The sequence below is a fragment of the Canis lupus genome, chromosome 31 (assembly GCF_048164855.1).
Source record: "Canis lupus baileyi chromosome 31, mCanLup2.hap1, whole genome shotgun sequence".
Classification (NCBI taxonomy): Eukaryota; Metazoa; Chordata; class Mammalia; order Carnivora; family Canidae; genus Canis; species Canis lupus.
In genome coordinates this window covers 19,591,248-19,613,406 of record NC_132868.1, presented here as the reverse complement: position 1 = coordinate 19,613,406, position 22,159 = coordinate 19,591,248, and the positions used below count along the sequence as shown (strand labels likewise).

The 22,159-nt window shown below is 40.2% G+C and overlaps 1 protein-coding gene across 1 annotated transcript in view; it reads left to right on the top strand.

The window, feature by feature from the left end:
• Window positions 1-14,757, top strand: part of EHHADH (enoyl-CoA hydratase and 3-hydroxyacyl CoA dehydrogenase) — a 49,114-nt gene extending 34,357 nt beyond the window's left edge. The window contains exons 6-7 of the mRNA XM_072807713.1: window positions 1,904-2,245; window positions 11,693-14,757. Coding sequence (XP_072663814.1) covers window positions 1,904-2,245; window positions 11,693-12,954 — 1,604 coding nt within the window. The 3' untranslated portion in view covers window positions 12,955-14,757. The remainder of the gene's footprint in view (window positions 1-1,903; window positions 2,246-11,692) is intronic.
• Window positions 14,758-22,159: the final 7,402 nt, after the last annotated feature.

Here is a 22,159-nt window from a genome sequence, read left to right as displayed (position 1 = left end):
TGTTTGCCTTTTTTACTATTGAGTCCCAAGAATTCTTTCTATACTCTAGGTACAAATACTTCATTAGATATTTGATTTATAAATTGTATTGGTCTTCTATTGCTTTGATAACAAATTACTACAAGCCTAGCAGTTTAAAGGACACAAATTTATTATCTTACAGATCTATAGGTCAGAAGTCTGCTGGGCGGATCTCACTGACCTAAAATCCAGGTGTTTACAACAGCTGTACTCCTTTCTGGAAGTTTTAGGGGAGAATCTGTTTCCTGCTCGCTTCAAGTGGTTGGCACAATTCAGTATCTTGTATTATAAGGCCAAGGTCTTCATGTTCTTGCCAGCTGTTAAGTTGAGGGAATGGCTTAGAGGCCACTGAATTCCTTGATTCTCGGCCCCCTTCTTCCGTTGTCAAAGCCAAATCATCACCAACAGGTCAAATCTTCCCCATGTTGTGTCTGACCATTCTTCATCAACCTCTCTCACCACAGCCAGGAAAGGGTCTCCTCTCTTAAGGACTCGTGATTAGGTTGGGAACATCTAGACAATAAAGGATAATCTCCACATCTCAAGTTTTTTTTACCATTAATCATTTCTGTAAAGTCCCTTTGCCATCTAAGGTTATAAATTTATAGGTTCTAGGGATTAGGAAGTAGACATTGGGGATGGGAGGCAGCATTACTCTGCCTACCATACAGATATTTTCTCCCAGTCTATGGTTTATTGTTTCATTTTCTTTTTTTTTTTTTTTGAAGATTTTATTTATCTGTTCATGAGAGACAGAGAGAGAGAGGCAGAGACACAGGCAGAGGGAGAAGCAGGCTCCCTGCAGGGAGCCTGACATGGGACTCGATCCCAGGTCTCCAGGATCACACCCTGAGCTGCAGGCGGCGTTAAACCGCTGTGCCACCGGGCCGCCCTTGTTTCATTTTCTTAATGGTATCCTTCAAAGTACAAAGTCTTAATTTTTTTTTTCTTTCGTGAATCATGCTAAGAATACTTTGCCTAACTCAAGGTCCTGAAGATTTTCCCTTTGTTTTCTTCTAGAAATGTTTATAGCTTTAGCTCTTCAATTTAGATTTATGATCCACTTTGAGTTACTTTTTACATATAGTTGTAGGTAAGGAATTTTTTTTTTTTTTTGCATATAGCTATCCAGTTATTTCAGCACCATTTATTGAAAAAACTCTCCTTCCTTTCATTGAATTGTTTTGGCACCTGTGTTGAAAATCTGTTGGCTCTAATTGTCAGGATTTATTTCTGAACTCCTAATTCTCTTCCACTGATTCGTATGTCTCTCCTTGTACCAATTAACACTGTCTTCTTTTCTAGGTATTTTTAAGTTTTTGTTACTGTTAGGAATGGAGTTGAGATTATTTTGAATCTAAAATATTCTTAACTGAGAAATATTTTCCTTAAAATCACTGAGAGTTTGATATTTAACCTATTATAATGCTGTCTTGGCATTGGAACAGAAGGAAAATGAAAATTTTATGCCTAAATTAGGTAACTTGAAAATTGCTTTGACTCTGTGAAATCCTATCTTACAGGACTTAAGGTGCATCAAATATTTTGATGTTAGTATTACATTAAATATCTTGATGAGAGGGATTCCCTGGGTGGCTCAGTGGTTTGGTGCCTGCCTTTGGCCCAGGGTGTGATCCTGGAGACCCGGGATCAAGTCCCACGTCAGGCTCCCGGCATGGATCCTGCTTCTCCCTCTGCCTGTGTGTCTGCCTGTCTCTCTCTCTCTCTATCATGGGTAAATAAATAAAATCTTTAAAAAAAGAATCTTGATGAACAGTATGTAATTTTGTATTTTGAACAAGTTATTATTATTATTACATACTCATATTCCCTTTGTGTAAGTAACATTTCCAAACCCAATTTTCTTACTTATTCCTTTCAGATCAATCTCTAGAATCCCGTAGACTCTGCAACAAGCCAATTCAGAGCTTGCCCAACATGGAGAGTATTTTCAGTGAAGCCCTTTTGAAGATGCAGAAGCAGCATCCCGGGTGCCTTGCTCCAGAGACTTGTGTCCGTGCAGTCCAGGCTGCCGTGCATTGTCCCTACGAAGTGGGCATCCAGAAGGAGAAGGAGCTGTTTATGTACCTTCAGAAATCAGGGCAGGCTAGAGCCCTGCAATATGCTTTCTTTGCAGAGAGGAATGCAACTAAGTGGTCAACTCCCTCTGGAGCATCCTGGAAAACAGCCATAGCACAGCCCATCTCCTCAGTTGGCGTTGTCGGTAAGAACAGGGTGTGGTCAAAGTCATCCTCCAAATCTGCACATACAAAGTGCTGCCATTTGCGTAGGGCCACTACGTACCAGCCTCTATACTAAACATGTTACTTGCATGGCTAACTTATTTTTCACCCCAGCTCATGAATTATCTTCATTTTACATGTGAGGCCTAAAAACACCACCATTCTCATTGTTTAGCTCATTCTCACCAATGAGCTAAACCCAAGTGGTATGAGGGTCTGACACTAGGTCTGTCTGACTCCAGACTCTGGGTATATTTTTACTCATCCCCCCTCTTCCCTGTATGACTCAGTCACTCCTGGAGTCCCCAGCAATGATTATTATTTGTACCACATTTCAAAGTGTGGTCTGTCACTCTTGTAGCCAGGTTTTTGGAATGAAGGCTCTGCCTTTCTGGTCCCTGGATCCATTCACTTCTCATTCAACACCACTATCCTCAAATCCCTCTGCACCCTGAAACAGTGACCTACTTTTTTCCTCTGGAATTTCTTCAAACAAAACATCTTCTTTCCTCAGAAGCTAGCCCTCTGACTGGCTTCTTTGGGCTACTTTCCTAAGTTTCCCTTGTTCTTCATCTTGACCCAAGAGTAGTCTTTGGTAGAGTTTAAACCCCCTGAAACGGTAAGCAAAATGTTGTATGTGTACAGTCTTTGACTAAAAATGTCAACTCCCAGCTATCCAGCACCAACCCAATTTGGGAGGAGAGAGCCCCCCCTACATCTTCCCAGTCTACTGTATCATTCACACTGTGCTCCTTCTACATCGACTCTGTTCACTTATGGGGTTTTTAAATTTTTAATTTTATTTAAATTTAATTAATTAACATATACTGTATTATTAATTTCAGAAGTAGAGTTCAGGGATTCATCAGTTGCATACAATACCTAGTGGTCCTCACATCATGTGCCCTCCTTAATGCCTATCCCCCAGTTACCCCAACCCCTTCAGCAACCCTCAGTTTGTTTCCCAGAGTTAAGAGTCTCTCATGGCTTGTCTCCCTCTCTGATTTTTTCCCCATTCAGTTTCTCCTCCTCCCCTTATGGTTCTCTGCACTATTTCTTATATTCTGAATATGAGTGTTGTGAGCCTTTTATTTTATTTTTTTTAAGATTTTATTTATTTATTCATGACAGACCTAGAGAGAGAGAGAGGCAGAGACACAGGCAGAGGGAGAAGCAGGTTCCATGCAGGGAGCCCGACATGGGACTCGATCCCGGGTCTCCAGGATCATACCCCAGGCCGAAGGCAGCGCTAAACTGCTGAGCCACCAGGGCTGCCCATCTTGTGAGCCTTTTAAAAAAGATTTCAGATTCATGCCTGGCACGAAATGTCTAAAAGCTTATAGTTTTGTTTTTTTCAGTATACTCCATATTGTTCAGAAAAATATATGAAAAGGTGTTTAAAATACGTGGAAGATAACTTGGACACAAATAAAGGGAGAGGATTTGGTCATTCCCCCCTTCTTCATGTCTATCCTCAGACTACTCCACTCCTTGTGCCCTCTGGAATGTTCCTGAGGCCTAATCAGCTCCCTGCCTCAGACCTGGCCTACTCTGGACACCCGCTCCTCCTGCAGCCCTCTCAGGAGAATGCTGTTGCTTTTCTCACAGTCCACTGGCCCCGAGTGTCACTTCCCAGTTCCTTTCTCAGTGTCTCTCCTTCAGGACACTCCTCTGTGGTTCTGCTGTCTGGTCTCATCGTCACTCTCTCCCTCCTCACTATTGCCATGGCTCCTATCACCTCCATTTGCTGAGAATGTTGGTACCTGGCATGCAGTTATCCACTTTCCCCCAAATCCGGCTGCTACCCTGATTGCCTTCATCATCTGGGCGGACAATACCTCCAGCCCTGTTGCTTTGTGGTGCCTTCACTTCCTCAGATCCAGTGACAGTCCCCTCCCTTCACATCCATGACCCCTTCTTGTGGCTTTTGCATATGTCTTGCCTTTACCCTGAATATTTCTCCACCTCTGAAATTCAGATTTTGAACTTTCCCCCACAACCTTATGTCTTCCCAGATTTCTTAGTCAATTATTCCAACTACATCCCATTATCAGCTCTCTTTATTTTCTCTTCACACATTTCATTTCCAGGATCATCCCTTCCACCACTCTCTTGTCAATATCCTCAAGTTCCGTGACTCATCGCCCTTTCCCTGTGCCCCCTGGCAAAACCCCAACTGTGTACTTCCATGAGCCCATGTTCAGACTTCTCAGAACCTGTTGGTGATACCACAAGTTCACACTCCCCCACCTTGCCTGGGCTTTTGGAGTCATCAAAAAGGAAGAAGATGGAGGGGAGGGGCACCTGGGTGGCTCAGTGGTTGGGCATCTGCATTTGGCTCAGGTCATGATCCTGGGTCCGGGGAATGAGTCCTGCATCAGGCCTCTCATAGGGAGCCTGCTTCTCCCTCTCCCTGTGTCTCTGCCTTTCTCTTATGTTCTCTCATGAATAAATAAATAAGATCTTAAAAAAAAAAAAAAAAAAAGAGGGAGAAGACCACTCTTGACTAAAACTGCACCACCAGTAGTAAAAGCATCCCTTATTCTTTATTTACTTCTAGAAGAGGTTCTTGACCAGAATTAATTCCGTGGCAGTTAAAGGCAATGAGTTATTAGGGAAGCAGGACTCCTTGCCCCATGTGTATTTAATGAGAAAAATGAGGAAACTAAATTCAATATAAATATAATATGTACCTTTGAAAACATAATTATCAACAGTGAAAAGCTTGATTTTTCAGTCTTTTTTTTTTTTTTTTTTTTTTTTCTGGAGACATTTGAGACCACAAGTTTGTGAGAAGAAAATTAGGAGCTAAGAACTATTTTGTTTTTGTTTTTGTTTTTACGATTTGTTTATTTGACTGGGAGAGAGAGTGAGCACGTGAGCAGGGGGATGGGCAGAGGGAGAGGGAGAAAGAGAGAGCCCTCTGGCAGACTCCCTGATGAGCTTGGAGCCCCCATGTGGGGCTCGATCCCAGAACCCTGAGATCATGACCTGAGCCAACACCAAGAGTCGGCCGCTTAACCGCCTGAGCAACCCAGGCACCCCGGAGCTAAGAACTTTTCAAAATAAATATATATGGTGTTTTTATGTGTATTTTTGTTTCAGTGGTTAAATGAAACGTGTCCATTTATAGGGCTAAAGAGAATCTAAATTTATGACTAGGACACTTGCAAAAAGCATTAGTCGGGTCCACTTTATGATCTGGATTCTGAGTTGATTTGTAGCCCCAAAGATTATTTAGCAGGTCTGCTCTGAGAGGTGAGCACTGGAGAACTGTACTCTACCCTCACATGTGCCTTTCCCTCACTGCTCTGTGGGTGGATCTGAGATACCACCCACCTTATGCTACACTTTATGAAGTACTTTCACATTACATTTCGTTAGTCCTTGTTGTCTCTGTGAGATTATAATTTCTATACTGTTCGAAATTTTATGTGAAGCTTGGGACTGAAAGCTAGGAGCCCAGGCTTCTGAACCCCATGCTCTACTTCCTATTTATCCGGCTAAAGTTTAGGGTACAAGTTGCTATAGCAGCAAGAGGTATCCAGCCTTCTTGCTACTGAGTAAAAGGCTGATGTTTATTAATTTTGGAATATTAAATGTTTTTAAATAATATATTGTTAAATAAATTAATACAATTTGAAAATTAAATATATTCCAGAGAAACAATGATTTCTGATGACTGATAACATTCTGTATGCAAAACCAGTCCCCGGGGCATCTGGGTGGCTCAGTGATTGAGCATCTGCCTTTGGCTCAGGTCATGATCCTGGGGTCCTGGGATCGAGTCCCGCATTGGGCTCCCTGCAGGGAGCCTGCTTCTCCCTCTGCCTATGTCTCTGCCTCTCTCTGTGTGTCTCTTAAATAAAAATCTTAAAAAAAAAAAAAAAGCAAACTAGTCCCCAAAAAACAAAAGAAAACAAAACCAATCCCCAAAGCTAGTCAATATAGAAGAGAAATATATGAATAGTTTTCACGAAAGAGTTTCATCCACAATGGGTTCATTAGGTAACAGATAACGTACTGCTGTAACAGATAACAATCTCAACGATTTAACACAATAAAGATTTATTTCCTGCTTGTTCCATAAGGTCATTCCAGGAGAAGTTTTTTTGCAACTAATGGCTCTTCCATTCTCCTGAACAAGGAGAACAAGGGAGACTGAACTGGGAGACTGCTGACTCAACAAGGGTCAACAAACTTTTTTTAAGGGCCAGACAGTAAATATTTTAGGCTTTCTAGCCATATGATCTCTTTTGCAACTACTCAACTCTGCACACAAAAACAGCCATAGATAATATGGAAACAAATTAGTGTTTTAATAAAACTTCTATGTGACTGAAAGTTGAATTTGATATAATTTGCATGTGTCACAAAATTTTCTTCTGGGCAGCCCGGTGGCTCAGTGGTTTAGCGCCACCTTCAGCCCAGGGCGTGATCCTGGAGACCCGGATTCGAGTCCCACATCAGGCTCCCTGCATGGAGTCTGTTTCTCCCTCTGCCTGTGTCTCTGCCTCTCTCTCTGTGTGTGTCTCTCATGAATAAATAAATAAAATCTTTAAAATATATATATATTATTCTTTTGTGGTTTTCAACTATTTGAAATGCAAAACCATTCTTAGCTCACAGCAGTGCAAAAATAGGCAGTGGATTGGATCTTGCCCATAGACCATAGTTTGCCAGCATCTCCTCAAGGGTCTCCTCCAAGGCTTCACACCTGCTCTTTGCATCGCCTACATCCCAGTAATAATGAAGGATCTTGTGGGAGATTGTAGGGGCCAATCGTGATCCCACACCACCCTCCTCCATTTCATTGACCAGAATTACTCACAGGCCCTATCAGGATACATGGCATCCAGAATAGTCTTCTATATGCCCAGAAGAAAAATGAAATGGTATAGGGAAGAAACAGTGACATCTTTGCCATCAGATAATTTTTCTGCATTTTCTGTTCTTCATGCCTTTGCTTAAAGTAGTGTTCACTTTCCTCTTCCCTTCCCCAGTCTGGTTGGTTCAACATGCCCAATTTCACCTATTTCAATATGATCTTTCTTCAGATATTTCTGCAAATATCTTTATCTTGAAGCTTTTCTTGATTCATCCAACCAAAAATAATCTCTTTCCTTGGAATCACCAAAGAAATTTGAATTTCTTACATCACTTACTTTACCTTGTACAATGGATATTTGTGAACTTTTTTTCTTCTCATCTCTAGATTATAAGCTCCTTGAGGTTTGATACTACTCATTTTTTATAACAACTGTATTAAAATGTAACTCAAATACCATAAAATTCACAATTCAATGTAAAATGGAATTTTCTATGGAAAACAGTATGGGAGTTCCTCAAAATATTAAAAATAGGGGGCACCTGGGTGGCTCAGTCAGTTGGGCATCTGCCTTGGGCTCAGGTCCCAGTGTCCTGGGATCAAGCCCTGCATCAGGCTCCCTGATCAGCAGGGAGTCTGCTTCTCCCTCTGCCCCTCCTCCCACTTATGTTCTCTCTATCTGAAATAAATAAATAAAATCCTTAAAAAACTTAAAAATAGATTTATTGTGTGATCCAGCAATTCCACTTGCAGGTATATACCCAAAAGAATTGAAAGCAGGGACTCAAACAGAATTTGTATACTCATGTTCATAGCAGCATTATTCATAATAGCCTAGAAATGGAAGCAGCTCAAGTGTCCATTGACAGATGAATAAACAAAATGTGGTATATACATACAATGGGATATTATGTAGTCTTTTTTTTTTTTTTTAAGATTTTATTTAGGGACACCTGGGTGGCTCAGCAGTTGAGCATCTGCCTTTGACTCAGGGCCTGGTCCCAGGGTCTGGGATCGAGTTCCGCATTGGGCTCCTGCAGAGAGCTTGCTTCTCCCTCTCATGAATAAATAAATAAAATCTTTAAAAAAAAAGACAGAGAGAGAGAGAAAGAGAGAGGCAGAGACATAGGCAGAGGTAGAAGCAAGCTCCCTGTGGGGAACCAGATGCAGGGCTCAGTCCCAGAATTCTGGGATCACACTCTCAGCCAAAGGTGTCTAGACGCTCAACCGCTGAACCACCCAGGTTACCTATTATTCAGTCTTTAAAAAGAAAGAAATTTTGACATATATGTATATACAATGTGGATAAACCTTAAGGATATTCTGCTAAGTGAAATAAGCTAGTCACAAAAGAACAAGTATTATATGATTCCACTTATATGAGCTACCCAGATTAGTCAAAATCATAGAGATAGAAGGTAGAATGGTGGTTTCTTTGGGTTAGGGGAGGGAGGATAGGGATGGATTATTTTTTGATGGGTATGGAGTTTCAGCTTTGCAAGATGAAAAGAGATAGAGATGGTGGTGCTGGTTGCACAATAATGTGAATATGCAAATGCCACTAAACTGCACACTTAAAAATGGTTATGATGATAAATTTTGTTATGTGTATTTTACCATAATTCAAAGAAAATGTAAGTGCATCATAACAATGTCGCCAAAAAAAGAATACATTTCAGTAATTTTTAGATATTCCAAAGTTGTACAACCATTGCCACAATCAATTTTATTCTTTTTATTTAAAAAATTTTTTTAAGATTTTATTTATTTATATGAGAGGGAGAGAGCATGAGCAGAGGGAAGGACAGAGGGAAAGGAAGAATTAGATTCTCTGCTGAGCATGGAGACCGACATGGGGCTCAATCCCAGGATCCTGAGATCATGACTTGAGCCAAAGTCAGATACTTAACCAACTCCGTCACCCAAGAACCCCACCACAATCAATTTTAGAACATTTTTATCACCCTAAAAAGAAACCCTGTACCCATTAGCAGGCATTCCTCATCTCCCTTCTCCCAACCCCTGGCAGCCACTAATCTACTTTCTGCCTCCATGAATTTTCCTATTTTGAGCATTTCATTTAAATAGAATCATACAACATGTGACCTTTTGTGTCCAACTTCTCTAACTTAGCATAATGTTTTTAAGGTTCATCCATGTTATAGAACTTCATTCTTTATTCAAATCAGTACTTTATTCCTTTTAATAGCTTATTAATATGCCACTGTAGAGATACACTTTATCCATTCATCAGTTGATGGACACTCAGCTTCTTTCTACTTTTTGGCTGTTTTGAATAATATTGCTATGAACATTTATGTAAAAGTTTTGTGTGGACATGTGTCTACAGTTCTCCTCGGGAGATATATATATATATATATATATATATATACCTACCTGCCTACCTACTTACTTAGGAGTAAAATTTCTGGGTCATGTGGTAATCTCATGTTTAGCATTTTGAAGAACTTCCAAATTCTTTTCCACAGCAGCTACACCATTTTACAATCTTCTAGCAATTTATCTGGGTTACAACTTCTTTACATCCTCACCAGAACTTGTTATTGTCTCTCTTTTTAATGATATCTCTCCTAGTGGATGTGAAGTGGTAGCTCATGGTGGTTTTGATTTGCATTTCCTTCATGATTAATGACATATCTTCACATATGTCTATTGGCTATTTGCAAATTTTCTTTGGAGAAATGTTTACATTGTATTTTTCCTGTGAGTTATACGAGTTCTTTATATATTTTGATAGAAGCCCCTTATTAGATATATAATTCTGTGGGTTCTTTTTACTTTATTAATGTGTCCTTTGAAGCACAAAAATTTTTAATTTTGATGGCGTCTAATTTATCAATTTTTTTTCTTTTGTTGCTATGCTTATGGTATCAGAAGAAACCATTGCTTTATCCAAGATCATGAATATTTACTCATAAGAGTTTTATGGATTTAGCTCTTATTTCAGTCTGTGATCCTTTTGAATTAATTTTTGTATATGCTGTGAAGAAGGAGTCCAACATTCTTTTGCATATGGATATCCAGTTGTCTTAGGATCATTGTTGAAAAGACTATTCTTTCCCCATTAAATTATCTTGGCACCCTTGTCAAAAATCAATTGGCCATAAGTTATGAGATTATTTCAGGACTCTCAATTCTATTTCATTGATCTATATGTCTATCCTTATACTACACTGTCTTGATTGAATATCGTAGCTTTGTCATGAGTTTTTTTTTAAGATTTTATTTATTTATTTATTTATTTATTTATTTATTTATTTGAGAGAGAGAGCAAGAGAGCATAAGCAGGGGAAGCAGCAGAGGGAGAAAGAGAAGCAGGCTCCCTGCTCTCCTTCATGGGGCTCGATCCCAGGACCCTGGAATCATGACCTGAGCCAAAGGTCGATACATAACCGACTGAGCCATTCAGGCACCTTCATAAGTTTTTAAATTGGGAAAGTGAATCCTATAAATTTGTTCTTCTTTTTATTTTTAACTTTTATTTATTTATTTTTTTAAGATTTTATTTATTCATGAGAGAGATGGGGGGGCGTGGGGCAGAGACACAGGCAGAGGGAGAAGCAGGCTCCATGCAGGGAGCCCGATGTGAGACTCGATCCAGGGTCTCCAGGATCACGCCCTGGGCTGAAGGCGGTGCTAAACCGCTGAGCCACCCGGGCTGTCCTATTTTTTTTTATTTTAAAGATTTTATTTATTTATTCATGAGAGATACAGAGACAGAGAGAAAGGCAGAGACATAGGCAGAGGGAGAGGCAGACTCCATGCAGGAAGCCTGATATGGGACTCCATCCTGGGACTCGAAGATCACACCCTGAGCTGAAGGCAGACACTAAACCACTGAGCCACCCAGGCATCTCTTGTTCTTCTTTTTTATTTTATTTATTTATTATTTTATTTTATTTTATTTTATTTTATTTTATTTTATTTTATTTTTGTTCTTTTTGTTGTTCTTTTTTAAATACTGTTTTGGTTGTTCTTGATTCCTTGTATTTATGTATGAATGATAGAAGCTTGTTATTTTCTGCAAAAAGCCAGTTGAATTTTTGATACATTGGAGATGTAGGTCAGTTTGGGTAGTATTGCCATATTAACAATATTAAGTCTTCTGATCTGTGAACATGAGATACCTATTTATTAGGTCTTCTTTAATTTATTTCAGCAATGTTTTGTGGTTTTTAGTGTACAAGTCTTACACAATTCTTTCTTAAATTTATTCTGAGGTATTTTATTCTTTTTAATGCTATTACAAATAGAATTGTCTTCTTAATTTCATATTCTGATTGTTCATCGCAAATATATAGAAATACAATAGATTTTTTTGTGTATAGATCTTGTATTATACAACTTTGCTGAACTTGTTTATTAATTCTAATGTGTGTGTGTGTGTAGATATTACTCAGTGTCACATCCTCTGGAGATTAACACAGTGCCTAATCTTAACTAATATTCAACCCATTTGTATTCCTTGAACTGATCTCTTTATATGCCCTATTGCCACAGAAGCCTCTCATTTACTGAGTAATTTTTCAGTTCCCAGTATCATTGAATCATTCTTTCTCTTCTTCACTCTTATCTGTAGGCTTGGGAACAATGGGCCGAGGCATTGTTGTTTCTCTTGCGAAGGCCAAGATCCCAGTGATTGCTGTGGAATCGGACAAGAAGCAGCTAGAGACTGCTGATATGATAATAACTACCCTCTTGGAAAAGGAAGCATCCAAAATGCAGCGTAGCAGCCACCCGTCGTTAGGACCAAAACCCAGGTTAACTACATCTATGAAGGAGCTTGGTGGTGTAGATTTAGTCATTGAAGCAGTATTTGAGGAAATTACCCTGAAGAAGAGGGTCTTTGCTGAACTGTCGGCTATATGCAAGCCAGAAGCTTTTCTGTGCACCAATACTTCAGCCCTAGACATTGATGAGATTGCTTCTTCCACTGATCGTCCTCACTTGGTCATTGGCACTCACTTCTTCTCACCAGCTCACGTCATGAAGTTGTTAGAGATTATTCCCAGCCAATACTCTTCCCCCACTACCATTGCCACAGTTATGAATTTATCAAAAAAGATTAAAAAAATTGGAGTAGTTGTAGGTAACTGTTTTGGATTTGTTGGCAATCGAATGTTGAAGCCTTATTACAATCAGACGTATTTCTTGTTAGAAGAAGGCAGTAGGCCAGAGGAGATAGATCAGGTGCTGGAAGAGTTTGGTTTCAAAATGGGACCTTTTAGAGTGTCAGATCTTGCTGGATTGGATGTGGGTTGGAAATCTCGACAAGGGCAAGGTCTTACTGGACCTATGGTGCCTTCAGGAACTCCTGCCCGGAAGCGAGGCAACAGGAGATACTGTCCAATTCCTGATCTGCTCTGTGAATCAGGACGATTTGGCCAGAAGACAGGGAAAGGTTGGTACCAATATGATAAGCCATTGGGTAGGATTCACAAACCTGACCCCTGGCTTTCTGAATTTCTGTCACAGTACAGAAAAACCTATCACATTGAGCCACGTATCATTAGCCAGGATGAGATCCTTGAGCGTTGCTTATATTCACTTATCAATGAAGCATTCCGTATCTTGGGAGAAGGGATGGCTGCTGATCCAGAGCACATTGATGTTGTCTATTTACACGGGTACGGATGGCCAAGGCATAGGGGTGGACCCATGTTCTATGCCTCCACAGTTGGGTTGCCCACAGTGCTAGAGAAGTTGCAAAAATATTACAGGCAGAATCCTGATATTCCACAACTAGAGCCTTGTGACTATCTGAAAAAATTGGCTTCCCTGGGCAACCCGCCTCTGAAAGAATGGCAAAGCTTGGCAGGACCCCCAGGCAGCAAACTGTGATTCAGCCTTCCAGGTTACACGCACATGCTGGCATCAGGTAATGCTCACTGAATTTCATTGAAATTAAATCCAAAGATCCTGAGTAAGATTGTACTAAAATATAAAGCAGAAGAAATAATTGATCAGCTAAATCTTCTCTTTGGGACTTCTGATTATTCTAATGAGTCAGATCTTTAGAAATATGCTCCCTATGCCTCTGAATCTGTCTTTATTGGATAAATTATTTCAATCCCAGTGAATAAAACTTGCATTGATACCATAATAGCTAAGGAGAGAGACTCAGGAATAAGTTAAGGTTTCCAAGGGCTTTGATAGTTGGAGATGTCAACAATTAATAACTGATAAATGCAACTAAGCCACAAATTCATTCTGACCCCTTTCAACCTAGAGTCCAGAGGGGCATTAATTCAGCATGGAAAGCCAGGATGAATTTTAGTCCAGAGTCTCAGAGATGGAGTGGGGATAGTTGGCAGGGTAAGGTCAGCAGGGAGGGTCTCTGTGAGTATGGGAAGTCACCCAAGGAGAGGCAGAAGTAGTTACCAGAAAGAAAGGCAGGGGCTCAATGGCATAGCAGTGCTAAAGTTGTAGGCAAAACACAGTTGGGAATTAGTGAGGGAGTCAGGTACTTTAGACTAGAATGGGGAACTCAGAGTAGCTTGGGAATTCATACTTGGTGTGTTACTTCATATAGCGCAGTTCCATATGCATGGTTGTGCTTGCTGCTTGCAAAGGGCTCAGTAATGTTTGTTGGTAATTTCCTTGGGACCAGGAGATGTCTACAACCAGTTATTCTTTTCTATACCTGGAGAAGTAACAGAAAGTAGTCATTATTGACTTAATATAAGAAGGGATCTTAGAAAACATCTAACCTCCTCTGATTCTATGATAGAGTCATGATACCAGACTCCCTGTCATGGTGAGCCCTTGTGATGCTGGGTATGGAAATTGTTGAATCTTGAAAAGTCTGAAGTTCCTGCCAAACAAAATCTGTATAACTTTGTCATAAGATTCTCTTTTTACTTTTTTGTGGGGTTAAAGTTGAGGGGCCAATCGACACAAAAACCTGCACACAAATGTTTATAGCAGTATTATTCATCATAGCCCCAAATTGGAAACAACCACTAGATCTCCATCAGCTGAGGAATAGATAAACAAATGGTGAAATAGCCATACAACAGAATATTGGGCCATAAAAAGAAATAAAGTAAGTACAGATACATACTACAACATGATGAACCTTCAAAATGTTAGGCTAAATGAAAGAAGCCAATCACAAAAGGCCATTTTATGGACATTCGTGTGAAATAAAATAGGCAAGGCTATAGACACAGAAGGCACATCAAAGGATGCCTAAGGCTGGAGTAATTAGGGCTGAGGGGATGGGGAGGGACTGCTCATGGGGACAGGGTCTCTTTTGGGGTTGATAATAATGTTCTAATATTATTGTGGTGATGGTTACATAACTGTGAATCTAAAAACCATTGAGTTTGATTTTAAATGGGTGAGTTGTATAGTATGTGAATTATAACTCAAAATTGTCAATAAATAAGTAAATAAACAAATGGGCTCAACTTGTCCTTCAATGTGATGTAAATGACCTATTTTCACAGTATTTTCACCTGTGAACCCAAACAAAATGATCAGAAGTTCTGATAGAGAAATCTTGTTCTATTATCAAAAACAAAAACTCTAGAGTGTTCCTTGAATTGTAGTTTAATTTAGAATAATTCTTAAATTGTATATTGCTGGATTTTATATAAATTGATATATAAATTTTTAAATTAAAGAAAATTTTAAAAATAATTTGCAAAGTAGTGACTCTGCCAAGTGACTTATCTTCAAATTAATGTTAAAGGAGTGGTGCGCGTGTGCACACATACACACACTTTTTCTTCTTTAGACCCTGAGTGGATTTTATTTTGAGTTCTTAAAACTCATTTTCACCCCACACTACCTTCCAGGTTGGGCCTTTGAAACTAGAGTGTCTGTGAATAGATTTTAGGAGTCAAAAATCCCTGAAATCGGGCAGCCCCTGTGGCACAGCGGTTTAGCGCCGCCTGCAGCCTGGGGTGTGATCCTGGAGACCCGGGATGGAGTCCCACGTCAGGCTCCCTGCATGGAGCCTGCTTCTCTCTCTGCCTCTCTCTCTCTCTCTCTCTCTCTCTCTCTGAATAAATAAATAAAAAATCCTTTTAAAAAATCCCTGAAATCTTATGCTAATGTTTATGTATACAAATATGAATGTATTGCTTAGAAGAGGTACCACATCTTACACCATATTCTCTCTTTCTTTAAGATTTTATTTATTTATTTGACACAGAAAGAGTGAGAGCACGAGCAGGGGGAACAGTGGGCAGAAGAACAGGGAGAAACAGGCTCCCTGCTGAGCAGAGAGCCTGGACGTGGGGCTCGATCCCAGGACTCTGGGATCATGACCTGAGCTGAAGGCAGATGCCCAACCGGCTGAGCCACCCAAGCATCCCTCATAGACTCAAAAAGTGTCTGTGACCCAATAAAGGTTAAGGACTAACATTCTCTATGTAATATGAGGAGAAGAAATAGGAGTTCATTTATCCTTATTTTATACTAAAGGAGGCAAAACAAATTTGCTGGGTCTTACATACAACAGTGGTTAATATGATGAAGCCTGTCCAGGATACTCTAGTTCATCCTTGAAAATGTACTTGCTGAGAAGAATTATTTTGTTATCATTGTTGTTATTGATTATTTTAAAACTGCCTGTCTTAAAAAAAAAAAGCTTCTGAATGACATTTTAAAAATGTGTTCTAATGGCAACTGCTCTGACAAGAACTATATATTAGAAGCATCCTTGAAGCTTTGCCATAACGCCCCAGCTCTAAGGATGAGATTGTGTTCCTTACACTGTGCAGCCACTGTGCAGCTGTGGTTTCTATCCACTTAGTCACTTCCAGCAAGAACAGGTGTGCATGAGAGAGATAGAGGGTGGGATCTTAAACTCCCCGATTAATAATGTTTCAGAATAGTGTATGCAAATCATACTCCACAGCAGTTAGGAATCTGAAATTTCTAGCGTCTTACATTCATCTTTAAAATAGACGCCTAGAAATCTGAAATACTGTAGGCTTCCTAGATTGGCTGACCCTTCTTGGTAGCCATTGATGAGATTAATAGAAATGAAGTTCTCTGGACCAAAAACAGCTTCCTGCAAGAACAGAAATAGTTTTGACTATTTTTGTGACTATCAAGGCCATCTGCTTATCTTGCCAGCTTATAATTTTGAGATTAACAGACAAATTACACCTCTTCCTGGTAGGACAGCAGCATTATTATACAATTCTGAAGGATGCCATTCATACTGTGTTCCAACAGTTGTCATTCACACAGAAATAATGTGAATAGCACCCCTGGGAGTTGTGCAACACCCATCATTGTTTTCAAGTCAAAAACTAGAGTTTTCAACTCGTGTAGAGGTTTTAAGTCAAAAATTCTTTCCTCTGTGTATTGCTATAAGTATCTTTCTAACCAAAAGTTAGTTAACAAAAGTAAAGGGAAAATTTCCCTTTCTATTGGTGTCTCCAATGGAACCAAAATTTCACAAAGATTTCATCTAGTCTGTTCATCTTAGTATATATTTTTCTAGCATTCTGACGAAGAGGAACATAAGAGAGATGAACAGAGCTTTTTAATTCTTGTCTAAAGTATTTGAGGACATTTCTTTTTTTTTTTCCAGGACATTTCAATTGTAATATTTATTTTCTTTCACCAAGCTTAAAATAGCCTAGCAGAATGAGTGCCTGAATGCATCTAATAAGGTGACATGAGCAGAGCTTTCACTCTAGTTAGGGTCACTCCACCTTCTGTAAGAGGAAGCACTTGCCAATTCTGGCCATAATGTGAAATCCTCAGGGTGGGTAGGGCAAAACCTTCTCCAACCAAACCATAACTGCCCTTGAATTGCCGAAGTCTGCCAAGGCCTAGACATTTGTTAATTTGTACATTTTGGCAGAGACTGTTGGCTGTCCCCCAAAGTTTTTCTTCTTCTGTAATAATAAACTTCTCAGTTTTTTGGCTGAGCATTAGGTTGCTCAAAATACACAATTTATTTGTCAGCTTCTCTTGCATCCAACTGTGAATGTGAGGACAGATCTAGACAATGGGATGTATCTAGAAGCATCACATGGCAGCTTTTGGGAACCTACCTGAGAAATCACATGATGTGCTTTCTTTGCCTATTTCTTTTTTGTCTCTCCCTCCATTTTGCTGCCTGGAATGCAGATGTGACAGCTGGAGTCCAACCACTATCCTGGACCATGAGGACAAAGGTCATGCCTTAGGGATAGCAGAATGGAAGGCTGTATGTATGTATGTATGTATTTATTTATTTGAAAGAGAGAGAGAGTGCACACAACTGGGAGGAGGGGCAGAGGGAGAGGGAGAAGCAGACTCCCCCCTGAGCAGGGAGCCCAATGTGGGGACTTGATCTCAGGACCCTGATATTACAACCTAAACTGAAGGCATATGCCCGGCCATCTGAGCCACCCAGGTGCCCAGAATAGAGGGCTGTAAAGAGCTTGGTCCCCAAAGACCTCCTGGAGCAGAGTTGTCACTCTACTTTCCAACAGTCACTTATGTAAGAAAGAAATAAGTTCCTATCATGTGTAAGTAGTCAGTGTAAGTGACTAAGTCATGTGTAAGTAAGCCAGTGTCATTGTAGGCCTTTAATTATCACAGGCAGGGCCTAAGAATCAGTGGGGTTTTGTTTTTGTTTTTGTTTTTCTCAGTGCCATAGGTAATTCTGATGCACAGGCAGGCTTAAGAATCCAGTCTCATTAAACAGGATTTCTTGTTTTAAGAAAAAAAAGAATTTGCCAGTATGATGTGTTTTTTAACTTGATACTGAATTGCTCGTAAATTTTTATGTTATGTTTCACATAGAATTGTTGTAGGCAGTTCTTGGAGATGCTAATTAAGAACCTGAGAATAGGGCTTTAAATCAACACTTAGTGAAACAGTCTGCCAGGCCTACTTGAACCTCAGATGGACTCCTACTTAATTAGAGAAAAAAATACTCAAAGTTTGCATTATCAGAAGGTAATCAACAATAGCACAAAAGAAAAGAAGAAGGGACGCCTGGGTGGCTCAGCGGTTGAACATCTGCCTTCGGCCCAGGGCATGATCCTGGAGACCCGGGATCGAGTCCCGCGTCAGGCTTCCTGCATGGAGCCTGCTTCTCCCTCTGCCTCTGCCTGTGTCTCTGCCTCTCTTTCTGTGTGTCTCTCATGAATAAATAAATAAAATCTTTAAAAAAAGAAAAAGAAGAATTAAAGAAGCCATATCTTGAATTAAACAAAGGCTATCTCTCAGCACTGACCACAAAGGAGGTGGTAAATCTAGAGTACACAAACCTTCTGGTCCGTAGATCAGAGATCTCTGAAGATAAAGCCCTTCCCAAGGAAGTATAAAAGATGAATCCATAGAGGTACAGGCAGAAAATATTAGAAGTGATTGCTACTTATTTTTGTCCAAAAAATAAGAAATTAATCTTTATTACTATTTCATGTATGTGGACACTGTTGGCCTCACCAGGTTGTATGGTGTGCCTGTTGTAGGCAGCCATATGTCAGGAATGAAGTATCCTGTGGGGAGAGGCCAAGTTCCAACATATAGAGAGGTTGACAGTGGCTTCTTCCCTCTTTCATTTGCTGTTAGCATGTTGAAAAATACTGCAGATTGTGTAAGCTGGGATAAGTGGATATTTAGACTTAATTATTTAATCTGACCAAATTAACCCTGAAAGAAAAGCAACGTTGAAGATAATCCAAATAGGGGCACCTGGGTGGCTCAGTTGGTTAAGCATCTGCCTTTGGCTCAGGTCATGGTCCCAGGGTTCTGGGATCGAGTCCCACATCAGGCTCCCTGCTCAGCGGGGAATCTGCTTCTCCCTCTGCCCCTCTCCTGCTTGTTCTCTCTCTCTCTCTCAAATAAATAAATAAAATCTTTTTTTAAAAAGTAATGCAAATAACACAAAGGTAAACAACAGGAAAATTGAGGAGCCAATAGATCTGATATCAGTTTTTTATCAGGTGCATTACAAGATAGAATTATTTAGTCAGATCCGGCAAGAGGTTGACCGAAAAGCTTTGAAATTACCAAGAACATTATTAGGAATATTGATTTGTAATCTACCATTCATTATGAAGCTTGCCCTAAGTGTGTATTGTGTCTTATGATATTAGTCAATAATAGGATGAAATCATCACCTATTAGCAAAATGTTTTAACATTATTTATTTCATCATTATCTCATCATTTATAAATTTCTTTTCTTTTTTTTTTTTTAAGTAGGCTCCACGCTCAGCATAGAGCCAATGTGGAGCCCAAAAGGGCTTGAACTCAAGACCCCTGAGATTAAGACCTGAGCTGAAATCAAGAGTTAGACATTTAAGGTGTCCCCCAGTTGCCTCCATTTATAAATGTCTATTTTATTTTGTTTTATAATGTAATATAAAAGCAAAATTATACAATTTAAAAACATCCTCCATATCAGAGATGTATACTAAAATTTTTTTAAATTTTTATTTATTTATGATAGTAACAGAGAGAGAGAGAGAGAGAGGCAGAGACACAGGCAGAGGGAGAAGCAGGCTCCATGCACCGGGAGCCCGACGTGGAATTCGATCCCGGGTCTCCAGGATCACGCCCTGGGCCAAAGGCAGGCGCCAAACCACTGCACCACCCAGGGATCCCTGTATACTAAAATTTATGTGAGTATCTTTACACAGATCCTCCTTTAGGAATGAGAGATTTATTCTCCTAACTGCTAGCAGTGCTGCCAGAAAAATGACCTTCTTTGGGGATTGCCTTGCTCAAGGTCAATCTTCTTCCAAAGGGAGCTTGCATCCAATGACTGCTCAATGCAGGAGTAGGGATTCATGGTCCTCTTGCCCCATTTCAGAAAGACTGACAGCTCTAGAGCTCTCTGTGATGTCGGTCTGGGGTCTTTATCAGCACTGCATTGAACTCAACTTTTCCCTCTGCTCGTTCCCACTTCCTCCTCTTTCCTTCACAGGTGTTCATCCCAAGAATACTCCTCCTCTCCATCTCAGAGTCTGCTTACCAGGGAACCCAAACTATGACAATGAAAGTGCATGATCAAAAATATTTGGATCCATATAATATCTATCAACTCTCTGGCATTTGCCTAGTAGATTTCTTCTGGTTTCACTTCTCATCAATTTTTATGAATATTCTTGGTGTGCTAGAAAAGAATGTGCATTCTTTGATGAATATGGGTTTCTAATGTAAGATCAAGCTAGTTAAATTATGTTTGTCAAATTTTCTATTTAGCCTTGATGATGTTTTATCTTTAGTTTGCCTCCTCCTGTGATTGGGGGCAATTACCCATGCCAGAGTGGGGATTCCTTTCCTTGACACAAAGAGCCAGAAGTGATTGCGTGGCGCATGTAGTGTAAACAGGCTCTTACCTATGTCCCTTGTGGAAGCATTTCTCCTCCAGGAACCAGGACTTCTAGATCCCAGAGTGTTAGTTGCTGATACAGGAAATAAAATTCTCCAAATAGGTCACTGGCAGTAATGGTAAATGGGGTCACTTCTACTTCCCCTCTTTGGTTCCCATAACCTTGTAGTCTACCTATTAGGAACATAGCACCATGTAATGGTTATTGATTCAGAGTGTGAACTGCATCCCAGAGGACTGTACCCCATCCTCACAGGATGTCATCTCCAAGCTGGCACCTTAGGGATACCTTCAAAGAGATACTCTGTTATTCTGTTAGGAAGGCTAATAGCTTCTGGGGGTTGTACTACAATTGAAGTATTATCGTGAACTATAATTGAAGTAGGGAATCCATGCTTATACGCCCACTTCCACACCACCTCTGTTTTAAAGTGTGTCCTTTGGTCTCATGCAATGTTATGTGGGCTCTTGTGTCACTGGCTCAGACTTTCTCTAAGTCCTTGGAAAAAAAGCCCTGCAGTCAGGAAAGGAAACCCCACAGATGGAATATACATCAATTCCAGTCAAGATGAATTCCTCATCTGCTGAGTGAAGAGTTCCAATATAATTGGCTTACCACCAAGTTGTTGATTGGTCTCAGGACTCAGTAGTAGGACTCAGTATTCAGTAGTACAGTGCCTGGGGCTAGCTATACATTCAGGAGCTAGATTAGCCTTGGTGAGTGAGAGCCCATCCTGTTGGGCTCGTGCATAGCTTCCATCCTTACAGCCCACTCTGTTTACAGGCTATTTGTGCCCTCGCAAAGGTGGTCAAGGACACTGGCTCATTGATGTCAGCTAGCCTGGCCACTCTACCTACTTGTTTATGTAATTTATCTTCTGTGGTCGAAATTTGCAGGATGACATTAATGTGATGACATGACATGTGATGCACAGCTCTTCAGGGTTGGTGCCCATTCCCAAAGGTCCATGCCTCAGTTCCCCAGTTTTTGCTGCCCACTATCATCCAATATTTCTCCTTTTAGGCCCCGACCAATCATTCAACCATTTGGCAATTTGCTATTGCCTATGTATATTTTTTACCTCAAGTTACTTCTCTGGAGTCTTTTGATTCTTTCACCATCTGCCATGGCAGTTCTCACATATCTACTTCACTGACTACGTGCTATCACTTTCTCCAAGCCTCCAAGAGCCAATTTAGTAGTGTATCAGTAATGTGTCCCAGCGTCTTTACCTGGGCACTAAATTCTCTATCATGGAGAGTGCTTTCATATCAATAAGCTTCTCTACCAAAGTTTATATCTGCCCCCCCACCTTGATCTGACACATTCAGGGCTCACTCCCAAATGTACTTTCCTCATTTCTACTGATAACATGTTGGCTAATACTATAGCTCCTTAAGATATAAAACCTTTCCTTCCTTAGTTTTAGCAAATGTACTTTCCTCATTTCTACTGATAACATGTTGGCTAATACTATAGCTCCTTAAGATATAAAACCTTTCCTTCCTTAGTTTTAGCACTGCCCTGTATGGGTTACTTCGTGACTTAACTGTAATTATTGTTCTAGTGGCCAGAAGGGAAGATATTTCCTGAGCTAGGCATGTGTCTTGCAGAACAGAAGCCTCTGAATTGTCTTTGAGCAGGGGGGGCATGAGTGTGGAGTCACAGGTCTTTCACAAGGAGAGGCAAGCCTCCTTCACAGAATTTGATATTTTTAAATTCATTGACCCAGATGCTCCCATTTCA